We start from the raw sequence: 17,506 nt of genomic DNA, 5'->3' as shown, positions 1-17,506 counted from the left end.
GGAGGGCCGTTTTTAACCTGAAACTGTTCTTAACCTGAGGTACCACTTTAGCTAATGGTGCCTCCCGCCACCGCCGCATGATTTCTGTTCTCATCCTGAAGCAAAGTTCTTAACCTGAGGTAATATTTCTGGGTTAGCAGAGTCCTGTAACCTGAAGCATCTGTAATCCGAGGTACCACTGTACTGCTCTAAAGTGGCTGAACCAAATGAAGAGAGTCAGGTCACTGCTACGTCAGGGGTAACCAATGGGCTGCACTTTGGAAGTCGTTGGACTACAACTCGCACCACTGCCTAACAATTGGCTGGGGTTGATGGGAGTTGTAGTTCAACAGTCCATCTGAAGGACTACCCCAGCGCTAGACAGAGGGGCTTTTGGTTGTGGCACCAGAGTTTTTAAAAGCCTTCCCAGAGAGGTTAGCCTGGTGCCATCTTTATGCTTTCTTCAGCTCATCCATGTCTTTTACGTAACTAAGGTTCGGTTCTCTCAGTTATAAACTAAGTTTTCAATTTTGCTTCAGTTGTTTCAATTTTTTTTATTTGTTTGTTGCTTAGGGAGGAGACACATGTCTGCAACAAGGTTCTAGCATATTTGTGGGGAGCTCTTGTCTCTATAAAATGGCAACATAAAAACCCCATAATATTTAATACAGGAAAACTGTGGGCAGCTCCTTTGCCCAAAAGTCAATAGTGTGAAATTGAATCCCACTGAATATATAAATTTTTAATATAAAGATTCAAACAAAAACATTTAGGGAAAACGTTATCATAAACTTAACCATAGTGTTTGCTGCCCAACAAATGCTGAAATAATTCTTTACTGGGCTGCTGTTGACATTTACTAGCTTATCTACTCAAGGGGAATGAAACTTGCATTATTTGATGACATTTTGTGTTTCTCATTATTGGCTACACTTTCCTGTCCAGCACCATCTGCCTCTCCCGAAAATCCATCGCTCCCATCAGTAACTCGGTCACTACTGTACTACAAACTGCATCAATAATAAATGTTGAAGTTATCAGCCTTTCTTTCTCCTGTGTCCTAGCAATGATTCTGAATCCAAAACAGGTCTTGAATGCTAGTATTGGCCTGTCCCTTGAGCCCATCAATCATCTTCCATTTCGTTCTTCTGGTAACACCTTAAAGCTACACGTACGCGAGGATTTGTACAAGCACAAAAATGTTATGACAATTTGGGGAATTCTCAAATTACTTTACAAAAGCTGATAAATATCTGTGTGGAGAAGGGAAGAGATGGGGTGAGGTGGGTTATAAAAACTGCACAGGATTAGTTACCAATTTAATATTTAGTCAGACTGACATGAAAATCAGGGACTGTGGCCTGCAAGGGGTAGGGAGCGTCAGGATCAGGCCTGCCAGCCTTATTCTTTCCCTCACCACTGTTTTAACCCAATGTCTATTTGAGAGGCTGCAATTTAGATTGAAAGTTCATGTATGTGCATTGTCAAGGGTGTTATTTATTCCCTAAGCAGGCAGTTTTTTGATGAAAGTAGATGCTTCTGAGCTGCTGAAAGATGCAGGCAAAAGTAGCTTGGAGTCAATGAGTATTAATTAATAAAGCTAAGTAATAGTCAGTGGTTTGACTACTGTGTTGAAGGCTTAAGGTAGGTTGCTAGAGTAGGCCAGCCACATTGTCTTTTTTATTATTTCTTTCAGTTGTGGCATGTTAAAATCAGGCCTGATCAATTGCACATAGAGTGACAAAAAAGTGGCCATAATTTCTGGTGTTTTTGTGTAATAATCTATGAGCAATACTAGATGGTTATTTGTGACCTGGCTTGCATGGCACAAAAACGAGAAAACTTGAAATTATAATTGACTATGTAAGGTGAACTGGAATCAAGATTTTCTTGATATAAATTCAGTTTCATATAACACAGCAATATTCATTGCCAACCTTTGTCTCAATTTGTTTGGTTTCTGTATTCTGGAAAAGCAGCTTCACACGAGTTTTCCCATCATCTGATGACCCTTTGAGCTGAGAAAATTTAAATCTCCAGAGGACATTCTGCAAAGAAATGAAAGATAGTTAACATTTTGAATATTCACTTTCCCGAAACAATTGAACATTTTGGGTTAGAAATAAAGAAGAAATAAATGGTATGTTGCTATTTTGGGGGGAAACTGATGATTACTTCCTTCCAATCAGCACACAAAACTGCTAAAGGTTTGTTGGTTTACTATGCTTATGAGGGCACTCAACATATTGTTACTTCACAGTATTTATCTCAGTGTGGATTTTATTTCCTTGTTTCATATCAGTGTGGTGAAATTCCATGCTCAAAAGAAATTTTCAGTAATTTCAGAACTGAAATGGAAGGCATTTTCTCACTAAAAACACTGAACAGAACGTTACAGTTATAGTTATAATTATTTATTTAATACCATGATTTGGACTTTGATGTGGTCTTCTTTATTTGTGCAACATCCTATTTCTAATAATCCTCTTAGCTGCATTAGCACTTACAGAAGCTGTTCACTTCCATCTGAATTCCACAGGTGATATCCGTTTGTATTAATCTGCCGACAGACTGGATTTATATTTGCAAAGCAGGATTTGCTCCTTCCACTCTCTCCACTGCAGTCCCCCTCATGCCCCCAAAATCTGCTCCAACAGATTGGGGACCCTCTAGAAAAGATTTGGAGGTGGGGAGCAGGGGATGGTAGCGAGAGGAAAGAAAGTAGCTCCATTGCGCAATTGTCTGTTCTGCTGGCACTGGCAAATAAGCACGATGAATGTCACCCCATGAATTCTGATGGAAATGGTCAGCTTCTGTGAGTGCTAAAGTAGCTAAGAAAAAGATGCACAGGAAATGGAACATCACACCATTAACGAACTTGCATGAAATTCTATGGTGTGATATTAAGATTATCCTCTATGTTGTAGGGAGACATTTCCCTTTCCTACGAGCCTGAGAGAATGGTCACTTAGATCAACCTAGAGAACACAATATCAGAAGAAGCAGAAAAATAAATAGTGGCGGGGGGGGGGGACCTTCCATAGATGGCAAACATGACTACTTGGGAGAATTTTTGTTTGGACAGGCCTTTGTTCAGTCTCATAGCAAACCGTCAAGGTATAAATAATGTTTTTAAAGTAGTCAGTCTGACACAGTTCTTTTATGTACACAGTATCTCTGCCTCGGCTTCTCTTTTCTTACTGTCATAATGAAATTTCTACTTTCCCCCCTTACTGTTGGTTAAAGTTTTGTCCTTTTATTAGGGAATCAATGTGAAGTCACTGCTGTGGTGGAGCACTTTACAGCTTTTTCTGATAAATGGATTTAGTCGGAGCAGTATTTTATTGATCAAGCATTCTGTTCCATCATTAAACATTGACACAGGTAATGCAGATGTAATAATCTTCTCTTTCTGACTGAAAGTGTATTGGCTAATTTGATATGAGGCAAGCCATATCCCCTTAAATCAAACGTGAAGTTTTATATTCAAATCCAAGCTGTTTGCAAAGGGCTTACTTGATATTCCATTAGCTTTCAAAAATAACTTAATTTTATATAGTTGGTGTCTTTCTCATATATAAAATTCTAGTTCTGCGCTCTTCACATCCTTCTTCATGCTGATAAAATTTCACCTGATTACTATTTGAAGGTTTTGGAACTTACCTTGCTATGTATACAGAACTAGCCCCAAACATTTAATGCTTGAGGTGCTGCCACCCCCCACCCTCAGCCCCATAAACAGAAGCATTCCTCTTCACTACAAATATCTGCTGCCTAAGGCAGCTGCCTCACTCCGGCTAATGGTAGGGCCGACCCTGTGTGCATATTCAGGGCCTTGAGCTCACATGTCAGTGAAGTGGCTCATAAGGTCAGTTTGATGGGAAAGGCACATAAATAATTTTTACGTGCAACAAGAACAACAAAATGTGCCAAGTGACTTACAAGCCGTTTGTTAAAAACTAATTAAAAATATTTCCAGTTATTTATAGATCTAAAAGAACCCTCTGCTGTCAGCAGGTACTGGACTCTTTCCAATGTTAGTCACACTGAGTGTACACCTGTTAAAGCACTGAAGTGAAAGTTGGAAGGTCTGAGAAAGCTTTTTGAACACTGGGCATACCACAGCCTGCTTCAAGGATAGTGGTCATTCTGCCTCAAGGTGTTAATTTTGGTGATTAACAGCGGAGTGGGGAGGAGGGAGGTAGTTACGACTCCTACTGCTAGCACTTCCTTAGGCAACAATAATTCAAGCCAGGGAAGCAAAGTTATAGGACACCTCCATAAAAGATGCTGTCCTTAGATTATAGCATCTAAGTGTCGAATGTGTCTGGGGCCATTTACTGGGCAAAATGAAATGCCTTGCAAATGAGTCACAGCTGGCTGTCAAGAGTTCATCATCAGGAATGGGCAGACATGGTTATAAAAGGACTTTCACACCAGAACAGCTGCACTGGTCAGCGGTCTGCTGATGGAATGGCAGCAGGAAAGAATACACTTCAATGTCATGGAACAGGCATCCCAATAGGCTCAAAGGTGTTTTTGATTGGATTCACCCTGAATTTTCCACCACCAGAAAAGGATTAGCAACAGTTCTGTTTTCTCAAGGAACAGCATGGGTGCTTCATAACAGAACAAATTCTTATATTTCGCCTTCTGCTTCCTCGTACCTTTGTTTTGTTGTCAAAGCAGGTGAATCCTGAAGCAAAGTCTAAGGTGAAACACAAGCTTTCTCCTTGCCAGCTACATGTATAGGTTTTAGACTGGGGAAAGAGCAAAGAAAGCATATATGATGAACAGCAAATTATGTTTTCGCATTGTTGAAACTCCAACATACTTCATTTTTATTTTCTCCCCAAATAATTATATATTGCCAACTCTTATAAAAATATAAAGGTGGTGTGCAACAATGCACATGATGCAAAATAACCACAATATTTCCCCCCACTAAACCACAAGCATATTGATTATCACATTTCTATTCCACCTTTCCTATAAGGAGCTCAAGGTGGTGTACATGGTTCCTTTTTCTTCCCATTTTATCCTCGTGAGATAGGCTAGTTACAGTCTTCCAGGACAGCCTGAGGCCATCCAGTGAGCTTCATGGCTGAGCAGGGATTTGAGACCTGGTCTCTGAGGTCGTAGTCCAGTGCATAGCTGTCAACTTTCAGATTTGAAAAGAAGCGATCAGCAGCCTCGAAAAGAAGGGATCAGCAGCCTCACCTGTCCCGGGGTCAGTCTACGGGATATCTAACAATCCGGGTTAGCAGTGGGAAGCAGTGGGAAACAGCTCTGGAATAAGGGAATTTCCCACAAAAAAGGGAAGGTTGACAGCTATGGTCCAGTGCTCTAACTACTGCACCACAGTGGCTTACTGCTGGTTCAGGAAAGTTAGAAACATAGGAAACTGCCTTGTGCTAAGTCAGACCAATGATCCATCTAGCTCAGTAATGTAGAGACTTTCCTGGGTTTCGGGCAGATTTCTCCCAGCCCTATTTGCCAGTGGTGGATGGGGTCAATGCAAAAAGCCAAGAGGGATATCCCACACACACTTTCTTCCATGCACAACCATTTATACACATCCATGCACAACAGCTACACAATTTATTCTCACACATAGCACACCCTTATCCATGCATCAACACACACACACACATCAGTTTTCACACTTCATGTACACATAGCATACGATCAACCCACAAGTGGTAATCAAGGTTTGTTCTTAGCTTACTGCTTATGGTTTGTCTAGAGGAAGCAGACCATGAGCCCAGGTTTGGATGTAACACTAGGCCAGACTATAGGTTGTTTCCCAGCACTGTGGCTGCAGCAGGAGTGGGGGAGAAGTGAAGCACACATGATTTCAGTGTGTGCAGCAGCATTTAAACCAGTTAATTTTAACTACTGTTAAAAGTGACATGTAAAATAGGCCACTGAATGATTTTGGTCGAAGATGAAATTTTGAAAGCACATCCTATATTCATTGGGACATTTTTTTAAATGCACACAGTAATGTGCACCTTATTGATATATGTACTTACTCTGTGGGGTTTTCTCCTTTATGCAACACAGGCTGCTTAATGCCCTTCCATACTGCTTAAGACCATAGACTCTAAGTAGTGTACAATAAGGTAACCCCCCCAAAACCATAGAGATAAATTCAGTTTAAAATTAACCATAAAATAATAAATAAAAGCTTACACCATGTTATTTCAGTAAGCACAATCTCTTGTGCATGTGGATTACTTAAATAACAAAGGCAAAACTGCACATGCACCAATTCTGAAATCAGACATTCTTCATTAAAAAAACCTGGAACTAGAGTGGAGCAGAGTGCAAGGCAGAACCAATCTAGAGTTGAGGAGTTCTGCTCAACAGGACCTCACATCTCATTTAGGAGCTGATGTTCTACTTTGGGAAAACTGCTATAGATTATTCTGTTCTCCTAGAGTCGAATCTGCACCACAATTTTTCAGTACCATTCCCCCCCCCCCCCACCAAGGGAGTATTGCTTCTACCTTGTGATAACAAAGCCTTATTTCAATTTTCTGTACACTCGTTAAAAGCACCTTTAGAAGTATGCTGGCTTGATCACAGAGTAAATCAACTTCAAACTCAGCTTCTGTGATCTTTTTTCATGTTGATTCCATACACCTTGCTAAAATTAGTACAGCACAAAAAACTATGCTGCATGCTTATTTCAGTTTTCCTCTGTAATGGTAATGAGTATGATCAGAACTATACAACCCTATACTAACCACTGCCAGCCTAAAAACAAAACACGAATATGGAACACACAGAAATGTAGGGAGTTATTTTTATATATCATTTCTTAGACCACTAGTATGGCTGAATATTTATGCAGTAGCATTGGCACAATTGGGGGGGGGGGGCATTTAGCACTCTGCATGTTCCATTCCTTATTATGCTTAAGTGTACAGAATACTTGCAGAGATCTTATTTTTTATGTTAGTCCTTCCTCTGCCTTAATTTGGGTAAGGTTCTGCCCCCTATACCAATATAGTGCCTTGATTTATGAGTGGATCAGGGTAGCATACCAAACTTAGCAAGTTGTGCAAAGGATCACCATCACCTTGTGCAAATAATGGCAAGAACTTAGTGTGGTTCCATGTCGTCATCAGTGCTTGAATTATAATGTGATGGCTCTTGAGCTACTGTTCAGTGCAGGGGTGGGGAATCAGTGGCTTTCCAGCTAACATGGCCAATGAGAGTTGCAGTCCAACAACTTCTAGAGGGCTGTAGGTTTCCCCATGTCTGGTTCAATGGGTTGTAGTTGACTTAGTAAGAGTAGGCCAACTAAAACCAGTGCACTTTAGTTAGTCGTGGCTAATGTAATGGTAATGTAATGCAGATGATGACAGCAGTCACAAAATTAAAAGACGCCGGCTTCTTGGGAGAAAAGCAATGACAAACCTAGACAGCATCTTAAAAAGCAGAGACATCACCTTGCCAACAAAGGTCTGTATAGTTAAAGCTATGGTTTTCCCAGGAGTGATGTATGGAAGGGACAGCTGGACCATAAAGAAGGCTGATTGCTGAAGAATTGATGCTTTTGAATTATGGTGTTGGAGGAGACTCTTGAGAGTCCCATGGACTGCAAGAAGATCAAACCTATCCATTCTGAAGGAAATCAACCCTGAGTGCTCACTGGAAGGACAGGTCCTGAAGCTGAGGCTCCAGTACTTTGGCCACCTCATGAGAAGAGATAACTTCCTGGAAAAGACCCTGATGTTGGGAAAGATGGAGGGTACAAGGAGAAGGGGACGACAGAGGACGAGATGGTTGGACAGTGTTCTCAAAGCTACCAGCATGAGTTTGACCAAACTGTGGGAGGCAGTGGAAGACAGGAGTGCCTGGCGTGCTCTGGTCCATGGGGTCACGAAGAGTCGGACACGACTAAACGACGCCGACGCCGACGACAACAACAACAACAACAACAACAACAATGTAATGCAAAACAAAGCAACAGAGGAAGGGGAAGGTTTTAGCTAAAAGTGGGATGGAATTAAAGGGGTTTGGACTGTGGATTTCATCATAGACCCTCTTGGTTGTCCCCCACCCCCAATAATTCAAGCACTGGTTATTATTCCTTGGAGTCGCTATTTCAAGCCTCTTATATCTCATTGCCTTCCTGCATGTACCTCTGGACAACATCTGTACCATTTCCCAATAAAATTCCCCCATATGTTTCAGAATCAGAGGCATGCACTGATTAAAACACAATAGTATAGAGTCACTGTTATAGTTCAGGAAACAGTATGGTTGCAAAGACTAATACTGTGGGACACACCTGCACAGGTGAACATAGCATTATAGAAATGTTAGAGAAGGGGAATGGGACCAGTGGATCTGATTCCCACCCCTCACCCATTGTTGGCAGGCCATTTTGACAGGTGAGTGGGGCCCATCCACCTCACATACTACGCTACAAAGGAAAAGCCAAGCCAAGCCAAACACATGGGGATTTGAACCTAATGCCAATCCATGCAGATTTCAGGATCCACTTTCTACAGAGGGAGCTGATCACAGGTAGCCTGCACTCAGGGCCTATTAGACTTCAAGCTCTGCATTCTACTAGGATTGGTTGCACTCATGAATTCAGCAGGCACAGCTGATTCCTACTGGCTTGCTCTCATTTGTAATCAACTGATTGGTGGCAACACAGTGCCCAAGGGGGAGTGTGCTTTAAGGCACCTTGTTGTATATTGGCAGGCAATCCTCTACTTGCTCCTCACCTGATATTACATATCATGTCAGGTGTGCAGAAGACGGATGTGGTTGGGGGAGGGAAAACCTCATGGGCCAAACTAAGACCCATGAAAGGGCTAATTAGGTGGGCTCCAGTTTCCCCATGGCTGTATTAGGGTGCTATAGTTAGGGGCTTAAACTTGTAGGTGCTCTGTGTGAGATTCATGGAATTTGCTTTATTGTTTTTGTAACTGATGGAAAAGCCAAACAGACTTAAATTTACCCCCACACTGCCAAAGTTTACTGCTGAGGGCAGATGTGCAATTGATTCTTAAGACTGTGGGTTTCTAAAATTAGATTTGAAGTGAAATGGACTTAACGACATAAAAATGACCAAGAAAAGTGAAAGTGTAATGCATTACTATACATAATGAAAACAATCTAAACCTTAATTGTGTAATTAAAGCCGTTCTTCTGGCAACAAACAGATAATTATCTTTTAATGACCTCATAAATCTAGCCTAATTAAACAGCTTTTAATATCTCATTTGAATTTATAGAGCCCATTATAGAAAGTTTTATTTTGCATTGTTGTCCCAGGGAGATGATTGATTCCCCCCCCCCCCAAAGAAAGTATAACACTATTTTAGCTACTGCCTGAATTTAGCATTAGCTGCCAGGCAGAAATTATATGCTTCGGATGAGAGGTAGCTGCTACTGAATCAAGTTAGCAGGGAGGTAACACCACATTGGTAGATGTGGAACTCATTGCAACATGGTGTAGTGGCAGCTGTTAACTGACATGGCTTTAATATAAAACACTTAGCATACTTATCTATGGACTTCGCTGCTCATTTGATGGGTTCAAATAATTTAGTTCACAGAAATTTCTCTTTCCTCCTCCCCACAAGGATGATGGAAAAGCCATTGTATAATGTAGAAAATATGAGGCCAGTTCTCATATGATCCAACTTGCATTATTTTAAGATGTGAAAAATATTAATAGAGAAGCATGTGATTTATTAATTTACTTCCTAAAATTTAGACACTGCTTGATTGAAACAACAACAACTCTCAAAGCGGAGGAGAGTAGAAGGAAGAGCGTTCATTTGTGCTCATTACATAATAACACTAAGCCACTAAGTCCAAAATGTGCCATTAAAACAAACCATGGCTTATCTAAACAAACCATGGTTTCACATTATGCCTGAACCCAGCCACTGTCTGGAAGTTATGTGGCACCCTATAAGAATCTTCGAGAAAGTTTGCGTGCCCAAACATATCTGCCTGTCTTTATAATATAGAATGAAGTTAGTCATTACTATTTCTCTGTTAGAATGTAACTACATTAAGGCTTCTAAAATGTTTACCTGCGTGTAGAAAAATATAGCTATTTTATTTTATGGAGACTACTTTAGAATTTGTAGCACCACTAGGTGATAGTGTAATAATAGGCAACAGTGGAAAACATCAGCAGGGGCATATAATGTAGCATCTGATGTGCTTCAAATCAGGTAGGTGGTTAGAATAACATGATTAATGCAAGCTAAGAAAACGAAACTGGCAACAGAATTCTGAAGCAGACCTGCCGGGAAGTGATATTTGTTCCAATGAAGTTACAGGAAAAATACATTACTCAATATTAATATGGATAGATTTTTGCCACCGCTGTGTTTGCTCTATAGGAGAGTTCAGATTAAGATGTGGGGCATAAATTTCAACTTTCATTTTCTAAAAAATAAATAAGTGTCAGAGGAGAAGGAACTGTGTCCAGTTGAAGAACGCTATTGACATTGACCCACTGACTTTTGTGCAATCAGATTTATTTGGCTTAAAATTCGTCTTCTTTTGCTGTAGTAAACTGGGTGCAGTGAGTAAATAGTGCAAGCATACGACTACGAACCACGCTGTGAACAAGTAAATCAGTCAAAGCAGAAGCTTCTCACATAGGTCATCAACAGAGTCAAATCATTGCCTTCTGTTTACCTACACTACCGGGACATGGGTGGCGCTGTGGGTTAAACCCCACAGAGCCTAGGGCTTGCAGATCAGAAGGTCGGTGGTTCGAATCCCCGTGATGGGGTGAGCTCCCGTTGCTCGGTCCCTGCTCCTGCCAACCTAGCAGTTTGAAAGCACGAAGTGCAAGTAGATAAATAGGTACCGCTCCGGCAGGAAGGTAAACAGTATTTCCGTGCACTGCTTTGGTTTGCCAGAAGTGGCTTAGTTATGCTGGCCACATGACCCGGAAGCTGTACGCCAGCTCCCTTGGCCAATAAAGCGAGATGAGCACAGCGACCCCAGAGTCATCCGCAACTGGACCTAATGGTCATGGGTCCCTTTACCTTTACCCTACACTACAGCCCCAGATCTCTAGCCTTCTAACAATAAAAATAACTTTAAATCACACAACTCATTCAGCAACACTAAAATAAAAAAAATACAATTTAAACAACTATTAAAACGATTGTAAGTGACAGGAACATTGTTATCCAAAAGTCTGACTGAACAGTCAGGTTTTAACCTGGCATCTAAGATGCAGCAGTGTGAGCATCCCTCTGATTTCAAAGGGAAGGAAGTTCCAAAATTGGATTGCCAGCAGGGAGAAGGTTTGCCCTTGCATCCCAGCCAAATGAAGGGATTCTCAAGAGACTTCCCTTGATCAAGTGTAACTTCCAGACAGGAACATGTCCAGGTAACCTAAGGTGAGACTGGAGTCAGAAGGAGGCTGTTGCCCCACTGGCAGCTACTCAGAATGCTCATATATATGGGACATGTGTTTTAAAATTAGTTATTATTCTTACATAGATGTTGAAATATCATGCTATGTACATTTTAAATTACTTACCCCTGTTCTCTGAACTTCCAAAAAAATTGCTTTTTGAAATGATTTTTCCCATACTGCCAGGTCACTCCCCAGTTCCACATTGAAATAGTGGCTCTTGCCATGTCCAACCACAACACTGAAACAATATGGCCTCTGGTCTTCAAGCTCATAGTCTTGGTGAATACCTAGATATAAGTTTGCTTGTAGCCAGCAATCATCATTAAGCCAGAGCTGAAAGACATATTTTAGCAAGCGATATTTCATCAGAAAGGAGTGCTGGAAAATGTACATACTTGCTCTTTGTTCTTCTTAATGTAATTCCCTCTATCAAGGAACATAACCTACTGAATGTGAGGATTTCAATTTGAGAATTAAAGTTATGCAGAAAAAGGAGGAACTGTAGTTTCGTTGTGATGTTGAGCATCAATGACCAGGAACAAAGCAGTATTAATATATATGTTTTATATTTATTTTTCTGGTTCTCCTGGCTTTACCATTGGAGAACCAGGGAAAACTGATTTAAAGTATGTGATGATGATTATTTATTGAATGTTGCCCATCAACAAATATTTCCTGGATGGCTTACAAACAAGCAGACTGATTAAAATTAATGAAGAGCAATGCAAAACTGTAAAAAAAAGAACCTTTACAACAAAAGTAGATCAAGAAAATAGAAATAGCTCATTTGGCTCAATACAGCAAATTGTTTTTGATGACAGAGATTCAGTCTACCCATAGTGTAAATCTCATTTATATTTTTACTTAGCGCAACATTCCCCGAGGAGCCTCAATAAGTTTACAACCAGTATTAAAAGCAAAATCAAACTGTTTGTTTCAACATAAGGTACAGTCACACAGCCTCACTCCTGTGTTGAAGTGAACTGGGAAACCCCATAAATTGGAAGTTTAGGGTATGAATTGCAGCATTTAGACCAGAGTAATTCTAGGGGGGCAATGTATTTCAGACTGACTTGCTCAGTAGTGATCTACCGTCAGATATCTAATATGTGGACAAATGTAGGGGTGAACCCCAAAAATATGATATTCAAATGACAAGTAACAGCAATATTAATATGCTAAAATGCTAAATCCACACTCATGTGTGTTTTAATTAACACTGGAGCTTGCGACAAACAATACTGTCATGCTGATATATTTTAATAAAAGGTATCCCCTTTAGAGATCCTGCACATCAGGGTATGCAAATCAAACAAGCAGCATTTTTAATTATGAGCATATAATATTAGTTTTATGCTTCACAGATTGCTTTGTTTAAATATCTTCATAATAGCATCCCTGTGAAGCAGTAGAGCCAGGAAACATTATGATGGTAAAGTTTTTTGTTTTTTGTTTTTGAGAATCCCAGACAGAAAACCTACCAAGGGGAGGGGAGAAATCAAACCGTATATGCCTTCTGCAAAAAAAAAAAAAAAGTCTAACAAGTATTTCATCAGTATGCAATAACCAAATGACTTCATATTTATATCTGATTTTGGGCTATGTATGTATGATATATAAATATATATTAGTCTTATGCTATTGGTTCTTCATTTATTCACACTGAACTATTTTAATGCTGCTTCCACATGGTGGTACAACAGTGGGGAAAAAACAGATATGGAAACATGGGACAAAGCGTGTTCTCCTTCAAGGAGAGCACGTGTTGCGGTGGGGGCCGCCAGGACACTCCAAAGTTGGGGCCGGCTAATTGACCGTTGGCCACTGATGCGATTGGGGCTTCCCTTGTTGTTGGGAAGAAGTTAATGTTGCCATTTGTTGATTGACAGCCAGAAATGCTAAAACTTCTTGCACGAGGCTAGGGCTTCCTCTTTTCGCTCGTGCATCGGATTGCCCATCCCTCCCTCCAGAGAATAGGGTTGTTCGCTTTGACCTTGCTATGCCTGTCATGGGGTCGTCTGCTTTGGAGCAGGGGCCTGGTAGGAATTTTGTCTATCTGGCTGATTGGCTGGGGCCAGCAAATCGTCACAACTTGTAAGGTTCATGGTTAGGCATTGGTTTATGGTTTGGTTGGTTGAGGGGCATGGATTGGCTGTGCCTGCCCCTCTAATGCTGCTGCTGCAAGGGATTCCGTTAAAGGAATTGGGGGCTAACTATTGCTTGTCCACTCTGTCAAGGGGGCTCGGGCCATAGCAATGAGCTTCTGGTTGCATTTGGGGAGGGCTGAGGGCAGGTTCCCTGCTCCGACGCTACCCCCAAGTGTATTCCCCTATTCTGGCTTTCGCATCGTGCGGAATGTCAGTCTGTTCCCCCATGGTGGGAGCAGATAGTCGCAACCCATGCCTAAGCAACCACTCACAAATTTGTACTTTAATAAAGTTGTGGCCAAAATTATGCCAAAAATCTTAAACAAAAATTCTGGGTGATATGTGAGTTACTGGGGTGGCCCTGGGGACCACGACACGCAAATGCCTGTAGTTGGACAATGGCTTCTTTAGCTCCTCTTTTTGTGCATCATCCCACTCCTCCCTTGGAATTTGAAAGCAGATGATGGTTCTGTCCATGCATGGCCCTAAGCAGAGCAGGGAGAATCAGGTGGACAGGAGGTCTGAAACCACCCAATATATGAAGGGCATTCAAGATTATTTATTTTTTAAAAGTTTGTATCATGAAAAGTCAGCAAGGAAAAACTTGCTTGCATAAACAACTCAAAGGAACATTTTCTGCAGAGCAAACTGCGCCTTAGAATTTGTAATAGAGAAGCTTTAATCTCTTCTGAAAATTAAGTTTACTCCAACCTAATTGATTTGCTCTAAGTTTCCTTCATTATCATTTATACTGAAGTGTCAACAGAAGAATGGCTAGACTTGTACACTGAAGCTTTTTGTGTTTCAGTTAATGTATTCATCAAGACTGACAATTAAGTGTTCATTTATTAAAATGTCAGGAATGTAAAGGGCTGAATCGTGGGCAGCTTATTTCCAACTCTTCCCCTCCCCACCTCAAAATGAAAACGTAGCATCAGAATTTGCTGTTAAGTTGGCTTCTTCTTGAAATTAGACCTACCAGAATATTAGGGAAATAAAGAAAACAAAGGGCATGCATCAGTCCTTGGGTAAGAACTGAATGTGTCTACCTATCAAGAGCACAGTTTTCCAGTCATTCAGAGTGTGTTCCTCTTCTCTAGGGCTATCAGACATTCAGACATCGCTGTAATATTTAATGAGGGAATGCATGCAAAATTCAAAACATGTACATTCCACCAGGATCATAAAATAGTTGATTCTTGGAGCTTATCTGGGTGACCAGTTAACTGTTCAGGCATATGTGATTTGATTGGGCTTGATGTTTTAGACCTGCATATTACTTTATACAAAAAAAAAAAAAAAGTCTCAAAGTTAGCACCAAACCTGCTTATACTGTAAAGGAGAAACAGAACTGCATATAATCCGCATACTGAGGGCAACACACTCCAAAACTCCATATAATTTCACTCAAGTATTAAAACAGCATGCGTGGCAACATTCCCCAAGCCATGCCTTCTGGAGGAAGTCATGAAGACAGGACAGGAACCAGCACAAAGCCAGGCCTTAGAAGTTGCCTTCTATTGGCAGAACTTTGTTTCATCCAGCCTTGTGGTGGAAGCATCCCTCCTGGATGTCAGTCAGCCCTATTACCTGAAATTATTTTTACTTGAGATGTTCGGCACCAAATCTTGAACCTTATGCATGCAAAATAGTTGTTAGGCCACTAAGCTATGCACAGGAACATCAGCTGAAAGGGGCAATCTTACTCCCCCCACAATACATTATATATGAAATGGATTGTGTTGAATAGGGGTAGCCAACATGGTGCTTCCAGATGTTGTTGAACATGCACTCGCATTATTCCTGGCTGGGACTGTTGTGAGTTATACTGCAGCCATATCTGAAGAGCACCATGTTGGCTCCCCTTGATAATTGGGTTTAAGAATTGTCCGCATTTGTTCAGAATGAGCCAAGGCCTGATCATCAAACACAAATAATGGCAATAGTTCATTGCTAGGAACTAGCTTTGTAATGTAGATTAAGTTTTGGCTAACTACTTCTTATCCAAGAAAATTAATCTGAACACATTCTATTTTAATTTCTGAAAATCACAGTCTCCCATTCCAAATGTAGTCCATAACTTAACAGGAGACCTACCTTGTGGACTTTAAATAGAACCTCACAGAGGTTATAGGTTTTTTCAGCTCGTACCCAGTCTAGAGTGCTAACCTGCAATACCAAAAGAAAATATATATTATTAGATACATTGGGTCTAATACTTTTTGCCAAAAAAAGATATTCTCCTACTATTCTATAAACTTTTAATTTCTTGTATTTATTTATTTTAATCTGGTTGTTTAGTTAATTGAAGGCTATGTGTTCATTCTCTGGAGCAACAGACAAACATAGAATAGATACTGTTTTTATTTTTTAAAAAAGCAGGAAATTTGAGAACAGTTATTCCTTGTACAATGGCTATTCCTTCTGTAGCAACTCTTTTTCATGCATCACACGGAGGCAGCGTATCTGGGCTTTAAATATATATCATTACACGCACCCTGCTTTCTTTTGGGAACTCAGACTTGCTTAACGTAGGGCTCCCAGTTGGGTTCCCCACTGAACTTGCTGAGATCTAACAATATGACAGCGCTATGTGCCCATAGAGTGCTCTCTGGAAAAGCCATAAGGGAAAAGTGAACTCTGTTCCGCAGGTAGTGCAAGTATATGCCTAGCAGCAAATGTGGAGGTAGATTTGAAGAGACTCATCATTGTCTTAAAACATTTTGATAAATAGAGGCATTGTAGCAATCCGTAAAACCCATATAGGCTTACAGGATCAAGCTTTTGTTTGAAAAGCAGCTTATTTCATCTGTTGGAGACGCTGTGAAACAAACCTCAGGAAAACCGCTTAAGGAATTTTTTTATCCTAACACCATTTAAGTCACTGCTGAGACCATGGAGTTAAAACATATTGTAATAGCTATTTAGAAGTCCCACATTTGCCCTTGTAATTATATTTATACCATTATTATGTGTTTTTTAAAAAGTATTTTGCTTAGCCCTCTCTGGGATTATAGTTACAATGAAGTAGGTAATCAATATATTAAATTAATTAAAAAAAAAATAATGAAGAGAGAATTAACCCCCCCAAACCCCTTCACTGAATATCTGATCTTTATTACAGATACAAGCATCACTGTTGGCTCTGACAGACAGTTGACTTCTTTAGCCAATGATGCTGTTGCACGTTGCCCCGATCGCTGAGCAGTGCGAGATTCTAGGGGTTCCAGGCATGTTTCCTTTTGGAATGAGGCACAGTAGATACTGTGGTGTCTTTATGATGTATGGTTTATTTACACATGTGTACAACTTGAGCCTATGATGGAGAGATTCACAGCATTAACATTCCCAAAGTGTCTTGCTTCTCCCATAGCAGCAGCCTCAGATTCAACACAGCTCTCAAATATTGCTTTGACTTTCTCTCCTGCTTGCTACTTTACTTTTAGGTCACATCGCTGCAAAACTCCAACCCCAAGCTCTGGCTTTGTCTGTTGAGGGAGGGGTCCCCATCCATTGTACTATCTTGCACAGAGCCCCTTAAGCCCCCATCAGCTCACCAGGAAGCTAGCTTGGCTATTTCCCAGATTTAAAAGGCTTGATTAGCTTTTAACACGTGCTGGATTCATGCAGTAGAGGGGCCTGGCAAGCCCCTTCCAAAATTCCTAACAATACAAAAGAAAAAGAAAGAAAAAGAAAAAGAAACAGGCCCAGTTATTTGCCTTTGCACTGCTTTTATCGAGAATAATCTGCTATCCAATGAATCTGAAGGGCTATGTTTAACCTGAGTTGGGTGAAGGGAAAAGAACTTCCTTAAATCCAATTGCTTTCAATCAGCTGGATTGTGGGCTGAATTGCCAGCCTTCCTATTAAGAAGTGGTTCTGTCATTCCTTTTTGCTCCGCTGTTCTTTCCTTTCCTGTCATTCCTTTGCTTTGTGTAAAATGGCTTTGGCTTTT

General features: G+C 40.6%; 1 protein-coding gene across 4 annotated transcripts in view; it reads right to left on the bottom strand.

Moving 5' to 3' along the window:
• Window positions 1–17,506, bottom strand: part of SNTG2 (syntrophin gamma 2) — a 217,800-nt gene that overhangs the window by 4,792 nt on the left and 195,502 nt on the right. For all 4 annotated transcript variants that reach the window (XM_081857158.1, XM_081857160.1, XM_081857159.1 and 1 more), the window contains 4 exons: window positions 15,649–15,720; window positions 11,528–11,737; window positions 4,647–4,739; window positions 1,917–2,027 (listed from right to left, as the gene is read on the bottom strand). In XM_081857158.1, coding sequence (XP_081713284.1) covers window positions 1,917–2,027; window positions 4,647–4,739; window positions 11,528–11,737; window positions 15,649–15,720 — 486 coding nt within the window. The remainder of the gene's footprint in view (window positions 1–1,916; window positions 2,028–4,646; window positions 4,740–11,527; window positions 11,738–15,648; window positions 15,721–17,506) is intronic.

This window comes from Podarcis erhardii, assembly GCF_964252035.2.
Source record: "Podarcis erhardii genome assembly, chromosome: 3".
Classification (NCBI taxonomy): Eukaryota; Metazoa; Chordata; class Lepidosauria; order Squamata; family Lacertidae; genus Podarcis; species Podarcis erhardii.
This window is presented reverse-complemented; position numbering and strand designations above follow the sequence as displayed.